The sequence below is a fragment of the Seriola lalandi genome, unplaced genomic scaffold, assembly GCF_002814215.2.
Source record: "Seriola lalandi dorsalis isolate HSWRI2012SDOR001 ecotype SW California unplaced genomic scaffold, Sedor1 jcf7180002054470, whole genome shotgun sequence".
Classification (NCBI taxonomy): Eukaryota; Metazoa; Chordata; class Actinopteri; order Carangiformes; family Carangidae; genus Seriola; species Seriola lalandi.
The window spans coordinates 2,262,641-2,283,156 of NW_019525023.1; the positions used below are offsets into that span (position 1 = coordinate 2,262,641).

Consider the following 20,516-nt stretch of genomic DNA (forward strand, 5'->3'; position numbering starts at 1 on the left):
CCCCGACCCCTCGCCCCCACACCCACATGCCTCTTAGGTAAGAGGCATGACACCCAGCAGTCAGGCTTCTTCAATGTCATTGCTCTGACAGTGGCCCTGGAGTTGAGCAGAATTTATCTGTTCATTAAAAATAGTCCATGGAGGGGATTTACATGAAGCCACATTATGACTCACTCTGACCTTCATTAAGATATATACTGTATCATCCTGCGTGCGGCCTTTAGAGTCACCCTCAGATTCTCTTATCATGGGAGTTGCAGGAATATTCTTGATGCTTGTTGTTTTATTGATGGGCCCGGTGATCTTTGAGTGCAACTCCTCTGTTGAGTATAGCCAAAATCTGCGCAATAGTGGAATGTGTAAACAGGATATTAGAATGCAGCCCTCAAATCTGTGCCTGAAAATCAGATATCATCTTCGAGGAAATCCTTTCTCTTCCCAAGTTCATGTATAAATAGATAATAGTACAAATAGATATGTAATGCAACTCAGTATTACAAAAACTGAAAGTTGATTGAGAATCATTTGTAGTATACATTATTGACAGTGATAGTATAGACCTCTAAGCAGGCATTTGGTGACCGGTACAAATCAATGAGATTCACACATATAAAGATGTCTGCTTAGATTTTCCACCCACGTTTTCTAATAGTAATTCACATACCAACAGATATATCAAAAGAGTCTCCAAGGACTATGTATGTAGCCTTTAAATGTTGTGTTCACTGCACGCAGCATCAATAAATGTGATTTAAAGTCATGCTAAGATCATTATTAATTTAAAAAAAAAAGATATGAGTGTCAGACTGTGAAATATTATGAGACAAAACCCCGTTACATTGTCAAAACTTTAAGATGTTTTCAAATACCTCAAAGTGCTTCCATGGCAACTCAAATCCTCTGCTTTCCTCATCTACATATCACCCTTCACATCTTTGACAACTGTATTATACCCTCAGGACTGCCACTGTATCATTTTAGTTTAAGAAGAGCAACTGTAAGTAAAACACTGTTAGAAGTTGCAAATGGAAATTTTCTCAACCACAGCTGCATAAAACAGAAGTCGGGCCACCTCTGGTGTAGGTGCCATTCACTTAGACTCCGAGGGCTGTTTCACTCTCCATAAATTCTGAGATGTTAAAGTCTGAACCTGACAGAGAAAGAGGTGTTTTTCTCACTGGCTTCCCTCACAACCTCAGTGATAAAGTGACGGAAATGGTTGTGAATTAAAGGTCACTGATACACAGCGTGCATTTTCGGCAAAGGTGATTGATGCTAACAGCTGCTGAGTCTCAGATTTGTTGCTTTAATCCGTTTTGTGAGGAAACATTTCAATGTTGATTGTTTTGTTGTTGTTTTTTTTTGACGACCTGTGGCACAATTTATCCTGTGAGCGCGACCACACTGTGCCCCATAAACATTAAAAGCATATAATGTGATATTATTCATAATACAACATGTCTTACTACCCATGTCGGTGCCTGTGTCACAAGGACAATCTGGATTATTTAATTTCAAATTCAGACAGTAAGTGTTAGTGCACTTATTGAGTGTGAATCCAAGTGTGATTACAAGTTTGAATCCAGCTACTTCAAAGGGGATTGTGAGGTGCAAAAATGACTTTATAATTGGCAGAGATACACAGATTTACAGGCGGCTGAGCTGATGAACAGCACTCAAGGCAAATTCAATATGTGTGTCATAAAAATGGAAGTGAAACTCAAGCTTTGTTGTTACTACCTCTGTTCCGTAAGGAAAGAAAATATATTGAATTTGGCCAGAAAGTAATTAATATAATTTGGAGCATGAATAATTACCTAGGTGCTGAGGAGGCCCAGATCTCTTATCAAGTGCCGAGCAAAATTCTTTCTTTGTGCAGACAGGAAACACTCTGAACAATAAAGTAGCTTGTTTGGCCGCTCGGTTTGCCGTGTTAAAATTAACTCTGAATAAAGGATGGGTTCGTGTCATTACCTGAGGCGAAAGTCCTTTTTCGATTAACCTGCAAAACAGACCCTATGGAATGCAGTTCATCCCTCATGTCGCATCAATGACTGTACATTTCTTTGTCTTGATTTCCTCACAGGCAATTTCATTCCTCACCCCACTGGCAGTGATATTTGTGGTGAAGATAATTCAGAGGACGGACAAGACGGAAATCAAAGAGGCTTGTTTAGGTATGTGGAACCAATTACTTGTAAATGTCATGAATTTGTTGCTGTTAGTCACGGTCTTACATATGAGAGGACTTAAAATGGCGGCATAGTTGCTGCACATGCTGCATTCGATGGAATTTTTAAGTAGCTTTGATGAAGCCGCCTCTTTGTCTGATTTTCTTGCTCTTTACCATCTTTCACCTTTCCCAAGTTTTAAACCTGATAGCACGGACTGACTGGTCACTTATAAGAACTTTATTGTGCTTAATGCTGAAAACCTTCTAACTGTGTGACATCTGTTTCAGTCAGCATGATACCACACCAAGTTCATCTTAATCACAGGAGCCATGAGTATTTACACCCATTTAAAATTTCATGCTATTTGGTTAGTTCTCAACCAGCATCTGGGCATTTCTCTCACACTGATTTTCTTCCTGTTTGCCGTTTCCCCTGGGTCGAGGGACCTGCAGGGGGGTTTGGCACATCTGAGAGCATTAAGAAAGTTTAACACAAATCCAATTAAAGAGACACACAGAGATGAATCGGATGGAGAGAGAGAGAGAGGGTGGTTTAGTGTATCAGTGTAGAGATTACAGTGCTGTGTTGAACAGGCCCATTGCTGCCTGCGGAGAAGCACTTCTACGAGGCTTTATGGCCGCATAGGAAAAAACAAAAATCACTCAAGAGAACAAAGAGTAAAAGGGAGCCTGTTATTCTAACAAGTTTCTACAGGATCACGGTTTTGAATGTCTTTGAACCAATGTGATCTCTAAACCTAATAAGAAGGAGAGATCATGAAAGCAGTTATTTGGCTGCGTGTGCAGTTACAACGTAGCTTATTTTTATCTACCTGCAGACCTATTTACTTTTCATACCAAACTAAAATCACAGAAAAGAAGCTGTCTCTGTATTCCTGCTAATTTATTAAGTTCAAAGTTGTCCCTGAGGGTCCTCGATATTTCAAACAGATATCACTGCGCGAATATAAATTAAGGCTTTCAGTTAGATCTTCACCTTGTAATTCCAGTGGGACTTATCTTACTACTACAATGCATTTATTGTTTGGTACAGCATTCTGCTTTCACACCGCCTTTGTTTTTCTTTGGTGTAAAATGAACACAGTGTTCCCTTAGTAGGATTGTCTAATAATGTCTAATAACCCTTTATCATCCCCAAACTCCTGCAGCTTAATTGCGTGATTATCTATCAGTCAGGCTATAATGACGCCATTTTGAAAGTTTGATTATATTTTCCAAAAGACTACCCTCGGAGAAAGACACAGAGATGATTCTGCAGTGATTGTTTTAAATTTTGGTTACAAAGCATGAATAATTTCATATTTCATTATTCATCATCTAACTGTGAGATCTCACCGCACAAGGCTTTATTGTTTGATGTTTGAGGGAAGGAGTAATCTTCCTTTTAGTGAGAAAAGGAGAGAGTTTTCAATAATGGGAGTTTTTGTGGTCTCTGTATATTTGGTCTAATGCGTCAAAGCGTTAATCCTCCAGGAATGCACAGTGCTTCTCACCCGTTTTGTAAATGAATATAAAACATTAGATGATTCGGACAGAGACAGTTTACTTGGGATGTCTCTGTTCATTCTTTTTCTTTGAGCGATTTTGTTAAATCAACCAGTCTACAACAACCCTTCCAAAGCACTCAGAAGCTGAATGAGAAAGGCTTTGTTACTGTAATGGCAGCAGTCCTGTCTTTACTCAATAGGTCTCTAATTTCCTGAAGCGGTGCCTTAGTGCAATCACTGGTTCAAACTCTGGGGCGCAAGTGCATATGAATGTGGTCAATTTGCTGACCAGTGGCACGGGGACAATCCTAGCACAGCACAGAGCAATTTGGCAAAGAGACAGATGCAGGTTGAATACACTATTAGGAAGTCGACTGCCGTATCAGCAGGTGCACTTGTGGCGAGCAACAAGAATGGCCAATCACACCCGCTCCTCTTGTACCCTTTAAAAGTAGCAGAAGTGAAGTCCAGGCTCAACTGGAAGCACAAAGTCACGCAGCAGGAATATATAGAGTATGCCACATTACTGTTCAGCATCTCAGATATGCTCTTAGAGCAGAGGATGTCTCCTTTATGAGTCTGGTCAGCTATGCTACTCAGTCTTACTGGACAGGAACTGGCTCATTTGGTGCCAGGAGTCTTACAAACAAGTGTAAGTGCAAACAAATAGGCTGCCAAAACGATGTTTGGCTTTGGGCCAGCACAAAATTAATTAATACTTTAATAACCATCAGTAAACTTCCCGAGTCTAAACTACGTGTGAGCGAATGCAGCTGCGGCACGTATTATACAATACATGCTCGGCCTCCTTTTTGAACCGGTCAAATGGAGCATGTATCATTTTGGGCTTTCATCTGATCTGCATGGGGTATGCCCAAATTAACAAGCTGTTAAATAACATTGACACTGCTCATCTCTCAGCAGCTCAGGGAAGAAAATACATTTGAGTGCTGGCAACGTGGGGTGAATTCAATTGGCCTGCAGACTTCTGGGATTAACCTATGAGGGCAGGCGCCTTGGCTAATGATGAGCCCCAGTGGTTTGCTTCACAGCTAATTAAATGAGCGTACGGTTACAGTGCAATTCCTACCTGTCAACCAACTGTAGTTCTGTTTCCTATTAGCAAAGTTGAGCTGAAGTACTAATAGTAATTGCTTCACAGTTAGATAGGCTGTTGGTTCTTGACTTTTTCCTCCATATTGGATATGTGAACAGTATTTGACAGCATTAAACTATATATGTGCACAGCTTTTCTTTCATATCGGTGACTGTTTTTAGTTTTTAGTTTTTTACCAGCATGGCTTTATGGATCCGTCTGTCACTTTGGTCCAGCATGAAATATCTCACGAACCATTGCATGAATTGCCACGAAACTTTGTCCAGACACCCACGGTGTGCAGAGCTGCCACTTTGAGGTTCGCATTTGTGGCTTGGAAAGAAATATCTCAACAGCTATTGCATTGATTGGCATGAAATTAGTTTGATACATACATGTGCATACCTCAGGATTTGTAATAGCATGTGATCTGACTTTTCCTCTAAGCCCTGCAGACCAAAATTTCAAATTAGTTCAGTACTTTGGGTTATGGGTTAATACCTCCAATACTCCATTCCCGTCCCCATGAGCCTCAGCTGTACTTCGTGCTTGATGCTATTAAGCAAGTGGTAGCATAGTAAGGCACAAAACTTAAGATGGTGAACATGGCAAACATTAGACCTGCATTAATATATACATTTGTCTGTTTTCATGCCTCTGTGCCAGTGGCATTATGTTTACAGGTTGTCTGTCTGTCTCATTCTTGTGAACATGATATCTCAGTAACACTTTGATGACATTACTTCAAATTTGGTACAAACATTCACCTGGATTCAGAGATGAACTGATTAGATTTTGGTGGTCAAAGGTCAAAGGTGATCGTGGCAATAACTATTATAAAATTCACCTGCAAATTAATCCTGGACAGGTTAGTGGAGACCTACATCGTGTGGTGGTATTTTCTAGTTGTGTGTGTGTGTGTGTGTGTGTGTGTGTGTGTGTGTGTGTTACTTGTGCCGTGTGAAAAACCTTCCTCCCACTGCATCTGCTTACAAATTATGAAAGTCTGTTTCACACATAAATCCTGACGACCATCTGTCCATCTGCAAGGGAAATTCCCATGAAACTAATTGGCTGTTTTATTTGTACAGTGCGTTAGGAAAGTGGCTAACCTGCTAGAACCTGTATTGCTCTGATAGTAAAATGAATTCTTTTAATACAGCATTACTGTTTTTTATGAATGTTAATTATATTGATAGTGCTGTGTCAACCTTTCATCTGCTTCAACAATAAACCTCTGTGTTGTAAGATGGTAATTTTGACTGTGTGTGTGTCAATCTTCCTTCACCTCCAGCTGTGTCCCTGGCTCTCGCTCTTAATGGAGTCTTCACAAACACCATCAAGTTGATTGTTGGCAGGTATGCTAAACAAACTGAAGCACGTCACAGGCTCTGACAGTGATGCTAAATGTTAAGCTGTGGGCTCTGAAGATCACATTGCAGCTTTGACTTACTAGATTTATGGCCAATGAATTGTTTGACAAGCAGAAGGAATTCTCTCTACCGACGACACATGAACCATCCCGTGGGTTGTTTTTGATTTCCAGACCCAGGCCCGATTATTTCCAGCGCTGTTTCCCAGATGGAAAACTGAATGCGAGGATGCTGTGCACCGGGGATCCAGATCTAGTCTCAGAGGGACGCAAGAGCTTCCCCAGCAGCCATTCCTCCTGTGAGTATCAAGCCATCAGTCCAAGCAGATCACCGCCAGCACCTGCAAACACAATGCCAGAGGATATCAGAACTCACACTCGGACTCACTGAAACTACACAGTACTGTACATCTTTACTCAGTTGATCTTTAATGGCCAGAACAACATTTCACAACAGTAGAAAATGCTGAGTGGGTGTGTACAAAAGTGTTTAATCCACATTTCAAAGCGACAATGAGTGATCATTCAATCTACACATCCCAAAGCAGCTTGTTAAGATGCTTATGGGTTCGGTCGATCGAGTCGAACACATTCAATCTTGTTTCGTTGGGCTTCCTCTGAGTTCCTGCTGTGCTCAGCTGTGCAGACCAATGTGGAGCATGGGACATCTTTTCGACCATATTGCTTTCCAAGCTGTTTTCACTTCAGCAGCGTGTTAAATAATTCACATGTTTTTCTGTTGTCCAGCAGATGAATGTTAAGCGGTATGCATAGAGAGTCTGCTGTGTTGAAACAAACCCGCAGCATTATGTGCCGCATCAGGCATATAACGACTGCATTCGAGAGAATACATCGTTTAAAAACATCACTTAGTTTCCTCGCTGCAATCGAACATAAAACATACTTAGGACTGTGTGGCCTCGAAGTGTCTTTTCTCTCTCGCTCGAGTGAATGTGTGCCTCAGAAAAGTCCAACAAAAACACCAGCAATAAAATGCTTACAGTGGAGTTACACCGTACCTCCCGCTATCTATTATGCAAAATGAAAATTATATCTTTATATCCTCCAGTGAGCTGTGCCCCAGTTGTGGAACACTTGATATTTTATAATGTTTGCTTTTGTTCAAAATTCTTTTAACATTTCCTCTCTCGATGCACATTCACACTTAACAAGGTAATTATGTTGAAGTACAACAAGATTGTGTAAATAAGCATGTGGTTGCATCCAACTGAAGGATTAAACTGGCGCAGGTTGAAAGAAGTGAAAATCAGTGTCACTATGAACATCTTGAACTCATAGTTCATTTTCAACTTCTTTATTCTAATTAAACTGACAATGTTTGATGTGAGTTTAGAAAGCAACGTTCTTGAGAGGTGGAGGGCGTGTGTGTAAGTGCAAGAAACACAGCGCTTGTTCAATGGTTTGTGAATGCGTTTAATTGCCATCCTGCTGTGAGTGTGACAGCCTTGAATAACTCTATAAAAAGGCTTCAAATCAAACATGGGATTAATTGGCGTTTGTGCGTTACAATAAGATGGCAAAATACCATAATGGATGGGATGGCACAGGCAGTCAAAATTTTCATTGATGTTAAAGTCGGCTGAAATTTCACAGTCCAGTTTGAGTTCAAGTTCTTGTCTTAGCCTAATATTAAAGTTGCACACTTACAGCTTCTCAGACACCTGCTTAAAGAGTGAAATGCTTTGAAGTGCTGGCTGAGTCCCATTAGAAACAGCAGAGAGGGACATTGCTCTGTAATTCACTGCAGCACTGTGTATGGATTACATTCATCTGCACGGCAGCTCTAATAGCCTTATGTTGTTGCGCTGCGAGTGAGAAAGTGATTGGAGCAACCGTGCAACGGGGACACAAGGAGCACCCATATGCCAGCGTGCCTAGAGAGACGGAGAAATCCAATTTCCTGTCTGTGTCCCTTTTCACCAGGACAACGCTTGTTGGACCACGCATAAGATACAGAGCTTTTAACCAGACGCATGTGGCAATTGACAGGGAATAGGGCCAGACGGATGACAAGCGTGAATGTAGCCTTATTCAAAGTGGCATCTGGACGTAATGAAAACATCACTTCTGGCTGGTGTAAGGCCCGGGAGACAGACTATAAAGCAAAAGAAACACTTTTGCATGTACAGACTTGCCTCTCCCAAAGGATGCTCCATAATCTGCATGGTAAACAGATAACCCAAACTAATCCATCAACATCAGCCAGGATGGAAATATAAATACACATCCAACTACAGTGTTTGATGACGGCTATTTTTTAAAGCACACAAACTATTATTGCATTTCAAAGTTTTTAAGGCTGCTCGGGTTCTCTGTGATTAGATTTCTTTTCCTCACCTCATAGCAAAGTAACAGAGTAACAGAGATTGGAGGAGACAGTTCCCAGAAAGAGAAAAACAAACAGATAAATACAAACTCCCCTGAACCCGCTGCACCAATATTCACAGCGGTAAGGCAAGCAGGCCCTACGGCAGTAGCTGTAAATTGTCTCCCTCTTATTCTTATTCATTACACCATCTCCCCCTGCGCATATTAAGCCATTAGATATGATCAATTAATGTGCACTTTTAAAAACCATCTGCCACCTCTAACGTATACATTCCCTCCCATGCCTAAATGAATCCTGTGAGACAGACCTAATCACATCTGTGAATCTCCACATTGCGTCTTTCACTTAAACATAACTATCTGTATTAAATTACGCAGAGCTTGGAATGTCTGTCATATTAGTTCAGTATCTAGAGAGAGAGAGAATTGCGCTTGTGTAAAGTGTACTCTCATGTGTTTACTCACTCAGGTGCACGTCATCGTGACTGGAGTGTGCAGAGAGGTTGAGGAACAGCTGGTGTAGGAGTGCTGCAATTATGCAGTGCTAATAATGAGTTCCTGTTGGCTTTTGTATGTTAATGGGTGAACAGACTTTGTGCCCAAGTGGTTGGTTAATATGCATATGCATTACTTGTGGTCAGAGGGGTGTCCCATTGGTCCCTGCAGGGGTCAGAGGTCAGAGAAGCTGGGAGAGACAGTGGGTAGGAGATGGAAAACATAACTACTACTGCCAGTGATTGGTTGGACACTTTGTGTCTGTGTGTGGTCAGGTAGTTCAGTGACAGATGTTTCATCAGAAATAAAGGGGAGAATGTAGTGACTAATATTTCCAACATTACCGCACTTTGCAGAGGGTTTGACCAGGGCACAACTCCACTCTTTGAATCCACAGCCAAACCCTGTGGTTTGAAAGAATAAAAATGATCCTCCATGGGTCCACTTGTCAAAAACCTACCCAGCTCCTAGTATACAGTGGTTTCACTTCTGGCTGGATTGTAACATCATGTAGCTTCCCTCACCAGTGCTCCTTTAAAAACGTAACGATGAAGCAACCAAAGACTAGAATGTTCTTGTTTTTTTTTTTTTTTTTTTCAGAAAATCAAGACTAATATCCCCGACCTTGCACCCAGTCCAAAGCATTGAACCCAACCCAAGTGTCTTTGCTAGTTTCAGACTGACGCAGTTGTCATTTTCCCATCCAGCGCTGACGTCGTTTAAATAGCAAATACACTTGCACCCATTTGAGCACCCATGGATATGTTAGTCTTACAGCAAGGTGTGGTCAGGCGCATTGTTTTGCTATGCTCAGGCAGCAGAAAGTGATTGACCAACAAAAACCTGGTCTGAAGTCAATGATGCAGTATTTCACTTTTATTTTAAGGGTTCATTGTCAAGAGAGTAATATGTGCCTTCATAGGCGGGAACACACCATGCCTGTCACGCACAAGCAGAGTGAGCTGAAAATGCACTTCAGATGTTAGGGTAAGTCAAGTGGAACATTGGAAGGTTGGAGGATTGTTTGTGGCATATTGTGTGTTGCACAACTGCTGCGTGCGTGTGCTGGGACTGGGCTCACTGGTCAGTTGCAATATATAATCAACTCGCCACTAATGCCAAAGTGATATGAGCAAGGCTTAAACAAACCTACACCATGCGCTCCAGACCAATGCGCTTTGGGTCGTTAAAATAGAGCCCTAAGAGTCTACAGCCGCAGCAGCAGTTCTGTGAGGCTGTACTTAGGCACTTGGCACTAAGCACTTAGGCAGTCCATGCTTTGAGCTAAATGCCTACAAATAGCAGGCTAACATACTCATTGTGATAATGCTAACGTGTTGTTGTTTAGCTGGCCCAGTGTTTTACCATCTTCACTCGATTAACTTTTGTCTATTAACATTACGACTGAGGCTGATGGGAATGTCCTTAGTTTTAGAGGCTATTTTCTTTTACATTAACTAAAGTATTGGACAGATTAAAATTTTTACCTATTGATAGTGATGGCTGATAATTCAGAGGGTCACCAAAGTTACTGTACTTCATCCTTAGGGGGACACAAATGTACTAAATGTCGTGGCAGTCCATCCAACTGTCCATCCAATTGTTGAGAGATTTCATACCAAACCCGACCTGTGTAGGTGTGTTAGTTTTGTATAAGAATGAACTGTGCAAGTTATGCCCATTTCAATTCATCATGCTGTGCTGAACACTTCAAACACCGCATGCATCACCTGAAAGCCGGCAACCAATCATATGAAAATATTACAGACAATAAAAAAAACCAACAAAAAAAACATGAAATCTGATGAAGATTAAATATCAATATGTACTCTGTATGCTCTGCAGGTTCCCAACAACCACTGTTTCCTCAAAATGCAAATAAAGAAGTAGCCTACTGTGTCTAGCTCCCTCAGAGCTAGTTATGCTGTGACATTTACAATGCTCAGTATGACAGCCTATTTTAGATGGAGTTAATACAGTTACGTGCCTCCACCGTCAGACAGATGATATTTTTCCTCCCAGTGAGAGATTTGATGAGCCCTCATAATGTACCTACAAGTACATTGAATTACTGTGTCATTAATCACATCTTGTTCTGAAAGGTTTTTTTTTTTTTTTTTTTTGCTTCAACCTTCCTGAATCTTTTTCTCAATTCAGTTTACAGAACCCCTCCCCCATTTTCTTCTGAAGAAAGTGCAACCAGACTCAGTTCTTCTTCACTTACAGCTTCTGAATAAACTTTGTGCTTGTTTTGAAGATGAAAAAAAGCAATCGCGCTGCACTCATCACTCTCATTAGGCATCTTTGTTTAGTCTAAGGGGAATTATTTTTCAAGGCTTTTAAAATGCATTAAGTGGATTCATTACCATGATGTTTTTCCCTTTGTCTGTCTCCCCTCTGTCCTCTGGCCTTACTGGGACTCCTTCTGCCTCTAGTGGAGCATCCTTCAGTGATTATTGAGCACACCTAATTTTCACTGTATAACCCCAACGCTGCAAATATGCTGCCTAAGTTAATTATGCTAATTTCACACGTAGAAATGTGCAATGTTTGCGCGTCTCTTTGGAGTGTGGGAAATACACACTGGCTGTCCCAGCTCATGTATTATTTATACCACCAAAGCATTTCTATTAGTGTAATCCTCAAGATGTTGTCTGCAAACATCTTGGTTGTGTGCTGTACGGAAGTAAAGCATACACGTTTACTGCTACAATGCACCATTTTCCTTATGATACCTTTAGTCATTCAAATGCTGTCCTGTCCAATCGCCTGATATCTGTGTTACAGTTCTGAAACAGGTCGACATACCAACAGAGAAGTTAACATTTACAGTTACATCATATTTTTCTGTCTTGATTACCGTCTACATTGGCGTAGAAGCCACACACTCAGAAACATTTGCACATATTAAATGGATCGTTAGCTTGATTTCAGAGTGTGAAACCAACCTGTCAAGTAACTAATAATGACCTAGTTTTATTTAATTGAAGCTGCAGTAAGTATTTGAAGTGACATTAAATCATAGTTTTGCTTTACAGTGTCTGTGGTTTCAGCCAGTCCAAAAAACGCTTAAAATTGCCCACAATGTAACGGTCACTGGGTGAAGAAATGTGTTGCTCACCCTCTGAGTGTGTGTTGACCTGTCCTGAGTGGTCCATGAGATCTCTGAATGAATAATGACAGTGGGGAATAGCGGTAAACTGGGTCCCTGCTGGATCCTGAGCATTTTTTCGTGTACTGTTTTCACATAGAAATAAAAGAGAAGAAACAGTAGACATAACACATTGAGCAATGTATATTATAGTCAAATAGTATAGATGAAATTTCACATTATGATTAATAAGTAAGTGTGTTTCTTTCAGTGTTACAAAATTGCAGTCAATGTATAAGTGATGAGGGATCAGCATCGCAGACACTGCAAAAAGGTGTCTTGCAAATGTGTCATCTTCTCGTTTAAAACTGCTGCAAGTTTTCTAAGTTTAAATGTTCAGTCAGCATTCTGGGTCATGGATATCATGGATAATTTAGTCATGTCTTTCCAAATGAATAATGTAATCATCTTAGGCATGGTTAGAGCTGTAAAAATGAATGATGTGAGCTGCTGTTCCAATCACACGGAAATGAGGAGTTCGCACAGAAGTGAAATGAATTGGCACTGAGGGACGCTGAGGCTGAGGATCTCTGATGGTTTCTTCATGACCTCCGAACAGGACTGGGCCAATGAACTGAGCTAGAAAGTACGACCGTAATGTGTTGCTGTCTGTAAAACCCATGTGGTACACTTTATGGGTGGTGAGAGTGACTATATGCAGAATTTTATATACCACAGTGTAATAAATTTTTAACATTTCATATTTCCCCTGCTCTGTGTGCATGTGTGTGTGTGTGTGTGTGTGTGTGTGTGTGTGTGTGTGTGTGTGTGTGTGTGTGTGTGTGTGTGTGTGTGTGTGTGTGTGTGTGTGTGTGTGTGTGTGTGTGTGCATGCATGCGTGCGCGTGCCAGCTGGAGTGAGGAGAGAAACAGTCAAGATTAAAAGTGTTGCTGCAGGCAAGGAAAACGAATTGGGTGCTATGATTGGTCAAACTCATGGATAGGTTAGATGCTTGCTGGGCGTAGACTTGAGTACTGCACATTTGGTCAAACTCACAAGGCGACACCAGCCGTTTGGCAGGTCTCTATCGGTCACCCCAAGCGACCTGCGCGGTAGGCAATGTGTTCACTGTGTTCGGCAAAGCTAGCCACGTGGCTCTCACCACCTTATATGAAAAATATCTCACCAACTATTGGATGGATTGCCATGAAATTTTACACTGACATTCATGGTCACCAGAGTGCAAGTCCTACTGACCGTGGCAGTCCCGGACTTTTTCTCTATCGCGCATCATCATCATCAGCTTAAGCTTAAACCTACAGCACTTAAAAGTTCTGCTGCTAGTATCTGAGTGCGAGATACCACAGGACACCTTCGGAGGTTTTCGGCGTGTCTGTGCGCCTTGACTCAGGAGTGTACACGGATATATTTGACTGGGTAGAAACAACAACAATATGTACAGTACACCACACATGCCTTTGTGGAAACCAACCAAAATCCCACACTAGATTCAGTCCTGCTGAAGAGTTCAATGCATAGCTGAATTTTACAGTAAAAATGCAGTCAGGGGAAATACATTATTATCAATCATTTCAGAGGTATTTGACACTGGATGACCTAATATCAGCCTATCCCATACATCCAATTTATTGGTGTAAATTGCCTGATGGAAAATGCTGAGTTTTTGATGGAATCAACTCTTTCTCCCTGACAGCAGGACAAGCACTGAGACAGGTGGACTTTCTGCCTCTGCCTTCTCACCATGCTTCCTCTCTATCTACAGGCAACACACGTGTCCCCCCGTCCTTAGTATTCTTGGCCGGCTTTTGGGTTGAGTGACAAATGGGCAGCTGATGGGTGCTAATGTGTGCTGTTTTGGCCCGCTGCGGCAGTAAACTAATGACCCCGGCTCAGCACCACCTTTTATGGTTCCATCACACAACTTTTAATTCATGCAATCAGACCACCGCTGTTTTCTCTTACACCGACCGCTATCAATTCAAACACAGACTCAAACTTCCGCACGGCATGGCCAGCAAGCTCAGCCACATTTCTTTCTCAGGCAGGTGTACGGTTTTCACCATGGCCTCAGGTTGTCGGGCCATCGGTGGGTCTGTGCAGAGAGTTATTGGACCAACTGAATATTATGCATCAACTCTACTCTAGTGTGGTAAACGTGGTATAATTTAGGACTGACATAGTCCCTTTCTTATCTTTGTTTGCACAAGAACCAGCAACTGAGAACCTCATTTTGTACCATGTATTGGCTCAGGGATGCAAACCGATGTCACATACACACTCCACTTTGGAGTATGTACATTGCATAAACAAGTCTCCTTCAGTGTGTGGGTTGTGCTTTGTAAGTGTGTAGATGTGGCTGTCTGTTTGCTTTCGCCTGCTCTCAGGCGCCTGTCACACGCAGTGAAATTAGTGTGGAGATATTTGCCTAACAGACTGAAGTTTCGTCCCTCAGTGAGCATACCTGCGAGTGGGTGGCAGTGGACAAGCTGCAAATCTCCCATCTGCCTTCTTCATTGTGTACTTTCTGTCTGAAATGCTGAAATGCTGTCTTGTCTTATTTATTTTTCCCCATCGCCTGTTGCAGACTTCCCCATCCTGCAGTGTGATTGAGTTTTACAAGACAGTCCCCCCGAGACATGTGCGCAGCTCATGTCTTTGCTGATGAACAAGAGGATTCGTCAGGATGAGAGCTTATAATCCGAATGCTGAATATCATGTTCGGTCTTGACCCGCTTCTCTTCTTCCTCTCTGTCTGACCGCTTCTCTGCCTGCTAGTTGCATTCTCTGGTCTTGGCTTCACCTCCTTCTACCTGGCCGGGAAGCTGCAGTGTTTCACGGATCAGGGTCGAGGGCGTAGCTGGCGTCTCTGTGCCATGGTGCTGCCTCTCTACAGCGCTCTGATGATTGCGCTGTCCCGGACCTGCGACTACAAACACCACTGGCAAGGTCTGCCTAACGGCTCAGACACAAGACACATTAATCAAAATGTGAAATAAATGCTGTGTATTCTCAACTTATATATTGTTAAATCTGCTCGTGTCAGCCTGAGAAGGATTGCTGTGCACAAATCTGTTTCAATCACACCTTGCTCAAGGCATTTTTATAAATATTATATATAGAATTTATAAAGCAAACTCTGGGTGATGCTTATTTCCAACAGCGTTTCAAATTTTTATCTTAATCAGCATGACTGGCAAACTGACAAAGGCTCTCAACACATATGAATGTACAGTAAATCAGGACGAGCAGCATGCTTATTTTCCCATCAGACTGAAAATTGCATCTTATAAGACTGTTTTCTGTCACACACAGTATAATGACAGGTTTTCATTTCCTGAAAACTGCCTCAGATGACAGTGAGGGAGCATTTAATTCAGCAGCCTGAGAAGAAAATTATAATTACAAGCCTCAGTTTTTCATATCTCCTCTGAAAGAACTGGAGGGAGACTTGGATGGAAGAGAATACATATGTTGGAAGGGGTGTGGGAGACAGTACGTGGTAATGTGATGACAGCTCTGTCATATGGTGTTAATTAGTTTTCCGAAAGCCATATGTTCCTGGTGAGCAGGGCAGCAACGAAACAGACAACTCTTTTAACAACCAGGATTTATTTACGTTCAGTAGTTACAGGTGAGCTTGACCACTTTGTGACTGCTCTTAGTATTCCTTAGCTCTGCACACAATTCCTCCTCCTTCTCCCGAGTCTGCTGGGAGATCAGCAATAGTGCAGTCCATTAAACTTGAGGGGACCCAGTCTGCACCGAGTGTAAACACAAGCTGCTGAGCCATTCTTGATTGATACCAAATTTCTCACCATCCCTCGGCACTTCGGAGGTGCGCTCTGTCCTCCTGAGAGAGAGGCTAGACTTCCAATCACTGTTTCAGTGAGGCCACCAAAGTAAAACCACTTGACAGGAGTCGATGAAACATTTAGGCTACATTCAGCTCATGCATTGTAAAGTTCTTGAGTGATGGAAATCGATGTTATAGTATATTTCCTTTTTCTCCCAGAATGAGAAAATAAAAGGGAAAGCTATGGAAAAAGATCATTTTTGATATTATGGAAGCTTCTCCTTCGGCTCTTCCAGCCACCAGCTGGCCATGTCATTTTGATCTATACCCAGCAATATAGGCTTAATATTCAGCATGGCAGTGTGATATTATATGATGTATTGCAGCTTAAAGGGGGAAAGGTATAATACGAAACTGTTCAGCACAGATGACAAAGTGACAGAGACAGCATGCCCAAAGGCGAGTGCTCAGTAGAAGAGATTCATCACTTCGCCTCTCAGTTTACTTTCATCAACCTCCAAACTAACCAGGCATGATCAACGCTCACTGAAGCACTATAGCACATACAGTAATGCCTAATTAATTGTGTTCATTCTACGAGCAAGTGTTTTTTTCTCTGCCTCTGCGTAGGCTAAAATTAAATATAGCTACATACCTTAAAATATATGTGTTTGTGTGACTTTGCAGACGCCTTTGTTGGAGGAGTGATCGGGTTGCTGTTTGCGTACATCTGCTACCGCCAGCACTACCCACCCTTCCTGCACATGGACTGCCACCTGCCTTACGCCAGTCTGGCTGCCGCCGCCCACGCACCCTCGCATCCCCAGGACGACCCGCAACCCACTGACAATGCCACCACCCTTCCCCTGGAGGGCTTGACTGAAGGGCCAGTATGACTAGTAGCCACCATCGAAACTCCCCCCAACACCCTCACCAAGCCGCCAAGCCCACCCCCCCGTTCCCAGTGACTTACTGGGGTCTCGTATACATTCCAATGGACAGAAATACACCTTCCCATCTCCATACTGTTACACCCAGTCTTGATGACACCTACATTCTTTTTTGTTTCATTTTTTTTATATCTCGTTCTTGCTCAGCAGCTGTGAAAGTCTATATTTAGATGTGATGTATAAGAGGAACCTACATATATGGGACATCACCACTGAGAGGGAAGAGTAAAAAACATGTTGAAAACCTGAGGAAACAAGTCTCACTAATGGCTGTGAAGGAAGATGAAAATATTGCCAGTTTCTGCTGGTAGTTTTTGCTCAACAAGAGATGTGGCTGGCAGCTTGTTTTATGGTGGAACATATTTAATGTTTGGCGGTTTAAGGACAAAGACAGGAAGTTGGTAGGACCTGAGAAATCCCATGAAATGTCACAGCAATCAATCCATGAAATCAATCAATCAATCAAACCATGAAATCAATCATTAATTAAACTATATAATATTGTATGTCAGATGTGACAGTCAGAAACAAAATTTGATAGAAACTAGTTCCAGAAATTCAGTGACATTCTGTGCATTTCAGTCGGAAATTCAGATGTACGCTGCATTTTCAGAGGGGCACCAATGTGTTGGTTTAAAACTGAAAGACATTTGGCATTACTCTAGAGTCATGCCCTTTCTGGTTTTAATACTTTTTGGTTGCCCATAGCAGCATAATGATAAATATTGCCCTAATACAAAAGAAAGGCACTGGTCCGTGTCATGGGGGCATTATACAGTGTTCCCCAACCCCTCTAAACTATGGTAACTCCTCTACCTTCCTCCATTTTTTATTATTCCATTTCTCCCCACTTTCTTTGGCTTGTACAGTTTTTCAGTGCAATTCTAGATATCAACCCCCCATCCCCCACCCCCTCATTCTTTTTCCTCACTCTGTCACCGTCCAACTTTATTTCTCACAAGTGTTGCATCTAACACATGTTCCCAGGGGTTGCACGGGGACATGAACCCAAATTGTAGCTCAATGAGTGCAATCAATAACGGGCAGGTGGGAATGGCGTGGCAGAAGTGCGCCTAGACAGGCACAAAACTCCAATCTGATCCTGCATTAATCCTCATTAAGGGAGGTCAGCCACCACTGCTTATCAGGACATTAGGACTATATGAGTTGCCCCATGGACTGCCCAAGCATTGCAAATGGCTTTCAGGCCACTGCAGCCTGACAAATAGACAATCTAGCATTCAGCAGATGACAGGCCTGAATCCGGGACAACGATTTTGATGTATTATTCATCCATTAAAGCTCTGTTATTTATTAATATTTCCAGCCTTAATTTAGGGACACTGCATTGAAACGAAGCAGACACCAAAGATTTGTAGCTTTTTTCTGCTTGGGTTGTATGCACTCTGTTATGCTTTATTAACAGCGATGACACATAGCCAGATTACTGGTTGCCTGTCATCAACAAAGCAATTTGTAGCCTCTTACAAGTTATGTTGGAAATGATGGATAATTGTGTTGCCTTGGTTACCATGTCTTTTTCTTTTTTTATTGCCATTGCTGTGACATTAATGGGAAGGTGCAATCTCAGCTTACCTCTAACCCAATCACACAACATAGGAAGGGAATTATTATATATTTGCACTCACGAGTGAGGAAGGAAAAACATGAGATAGCCCATCAGAATAGCATTATATGAAGTGAGCACCAAGCCAAATGTAGAAGGCTATTTTGTAATTTTATTATCTTGACAGGATGTAAGTCTGGTGTTTTTACATTTGTCTGTCTTCACTGTCAAAAGACCACATGTTTTTTGTAAAAAGCTTAATTCTGGGCACAATTTGGCTCGTGGCACATGAAAAGATGACGAAAGGTTTTCTGCGTTCAGAATTTGTTTAAAAGTCATTTATTCAATTCCACTAATGTCTATCACTAATGCAACCCATTGGCAGCTTTTTAAAACGGTGTGTGTGCGTGCAGGTTTTGAAAAGGCCTATCCCACAACAATGCAATACAAAATCAAACTTTACAAAGACCGAAGGTTTCACGAGAGGGGGGAGGTACTCGACTCTGCACATCAGACTCTGTGACGGGACTTGAAGAGACTCTGAGAGTTGACTGGAGGGAAACTCGTAACCTGCTTGCTGGTTCTACAGAGTCTTTCAGCAGGGTCTGGAGATCTGTGAGTGTGAGACTTTGACATCTTGAGGCAGATTTGGTGATGAAATGATTGCAACACAGATGCATTATGTTCTATACACCTGCATTCGCCTGACTTGGCATCCTGATGTTTGTACCTTGTCATTTAGTTTTCTCCTATTAGATGGTGCAGTATATATTGGAAAAAATGTTGTTCAGAAAATCATGTCTGTAAAAGTATTTTTGCTTTTTAAAGATTTATTTTTTCCCAGAATCCTTCAAATCATTCCATGATTTGTTTTAATTTGGTGCTATAGATACTTTTGTAGAAGTAGGCGTCACTTTTTTCAGACAGTGGATGTGTCATTTTGAAATAAAAGTTCAATTTTCTACAGAGAAAAAAAGTTATATTACATATTTCCATTTTTTCAAATCAGATGCTCAAGGGCAACCAGTGCTTGTGATTTTTTCTTCAATCATTTCACCTTCCCAAGGACTGAAGGGATAAAAGTAACTAAAAAAATATCAAAGAATAATGAAATTATTATCAACTATAATGAATAGATGTCTGAAGAAAAAAAAGAGTGTAAGACTTAAGAATCTTTGTTCATGGCATGCCAGTTCCATTTGTGAGAAAAGACTGTTTTCTATGAATAAGCATGTCTGGCCTTGAGAACTCTTTGAGCTGTGTTTCGCTGTTTATATACTTTATGTACGATAAAGGACTGCAGCTGTGTGAAATTTGTCCGTGAAGAAAAACAAAGGAGCCTAATGTATCTTGTCAAAGTGTGATCGTTGGAGCCTGCGTCTGTTGTTGTGACAGGAACTCTGAACCGTTGTATGTGGAATGAACATATCATTGGAAACAAAAATGTTTAGATTAAAAAAAAAAAAAAAAATCCACCTTGTAATCAGATCATTGGTGTTACCGCATTATTCATTATTATATGCAAATCAGCAGTCTTTCACCATGCAGCAGCGGACATTTGAATGAGCTACTGTATATTCCAAGTTTGGTTCAGTGAATTAATGCTTCAACAGTCCCACTGTCAGACTGCAACGTGCTACTGAGGCAGCTGAGGGAGTGTGTGTGAATGTAACTCTGTTCTAAGTGTGCTTTTCTGCATCGGTTGTGTTGCACTCTTGTTTAGGGAATTTCCAATAAACGTATGTATACTTAAGACTGCCTGTTGCTTTTCATATCAGTAGGATTTAATCAGGATGCTGGCGGGGGCGACTCCTGACAGCTGAGGAAAGTTTCTTCTCAAAATTATTTTCTACACTATAATACACTTATAACTAAATAACAGCCTGGAAAAAATAGAAGACCAAAATTATATTAATATTAATATTCTGCATCATTACTGCTTTTATTTTTTAATGTTTTTGGAACATTCTCAAAACTTGTATTTCATATTCTTAGTGGTGGGGCTTTAATTTAAGAATTATAAAAGAGGCATAAAGTAGGAAAGCTTTTGTGCTGGTGAGATGTTTTGTGATGTTCTCCTTAGGCTAGCATGCTTCAAAGA

General features: G+C 41.4%; 1 protein-coding gene across 1 annotated transcript in view; it reads left to right on the forward strand.

Moving 5' to 3' along the window:
- Positions 1–20,159, forward strand: part of plpp4 (phospholipid phosphatase 4) — a 49,137-nt gene extending 28,978 nt beyond the window's left edge. Inside the window, exons 3-7 of the mRNA XM_023411621.2 lie at positions 2,087–2,177; positions 6,072–6,135; positions 6,324–6,448; positions 14,881–15,051; positions 16,586–20,159. Of these exons, the coding sequence (XP_023267389.1) occupies positions 2,087–2,177; positions 6,072–6,135; positions 6,324–6,448; positions 14,881–15,051; positions 16,586–16,794 (660 nt within the window). The 3' untranslated portion in view covers positions 16,795–20,159. The remainder of the gene's footprint in view (positions 1–2,086; positions 2,178–6,071; positions 6,136–6,323; positions 6,449–14,880; positions 15,052–16,585) is intronic.
- The last annotated feature ends 357 nt before the right edge of the window (positions 20,160–20,516 follow it).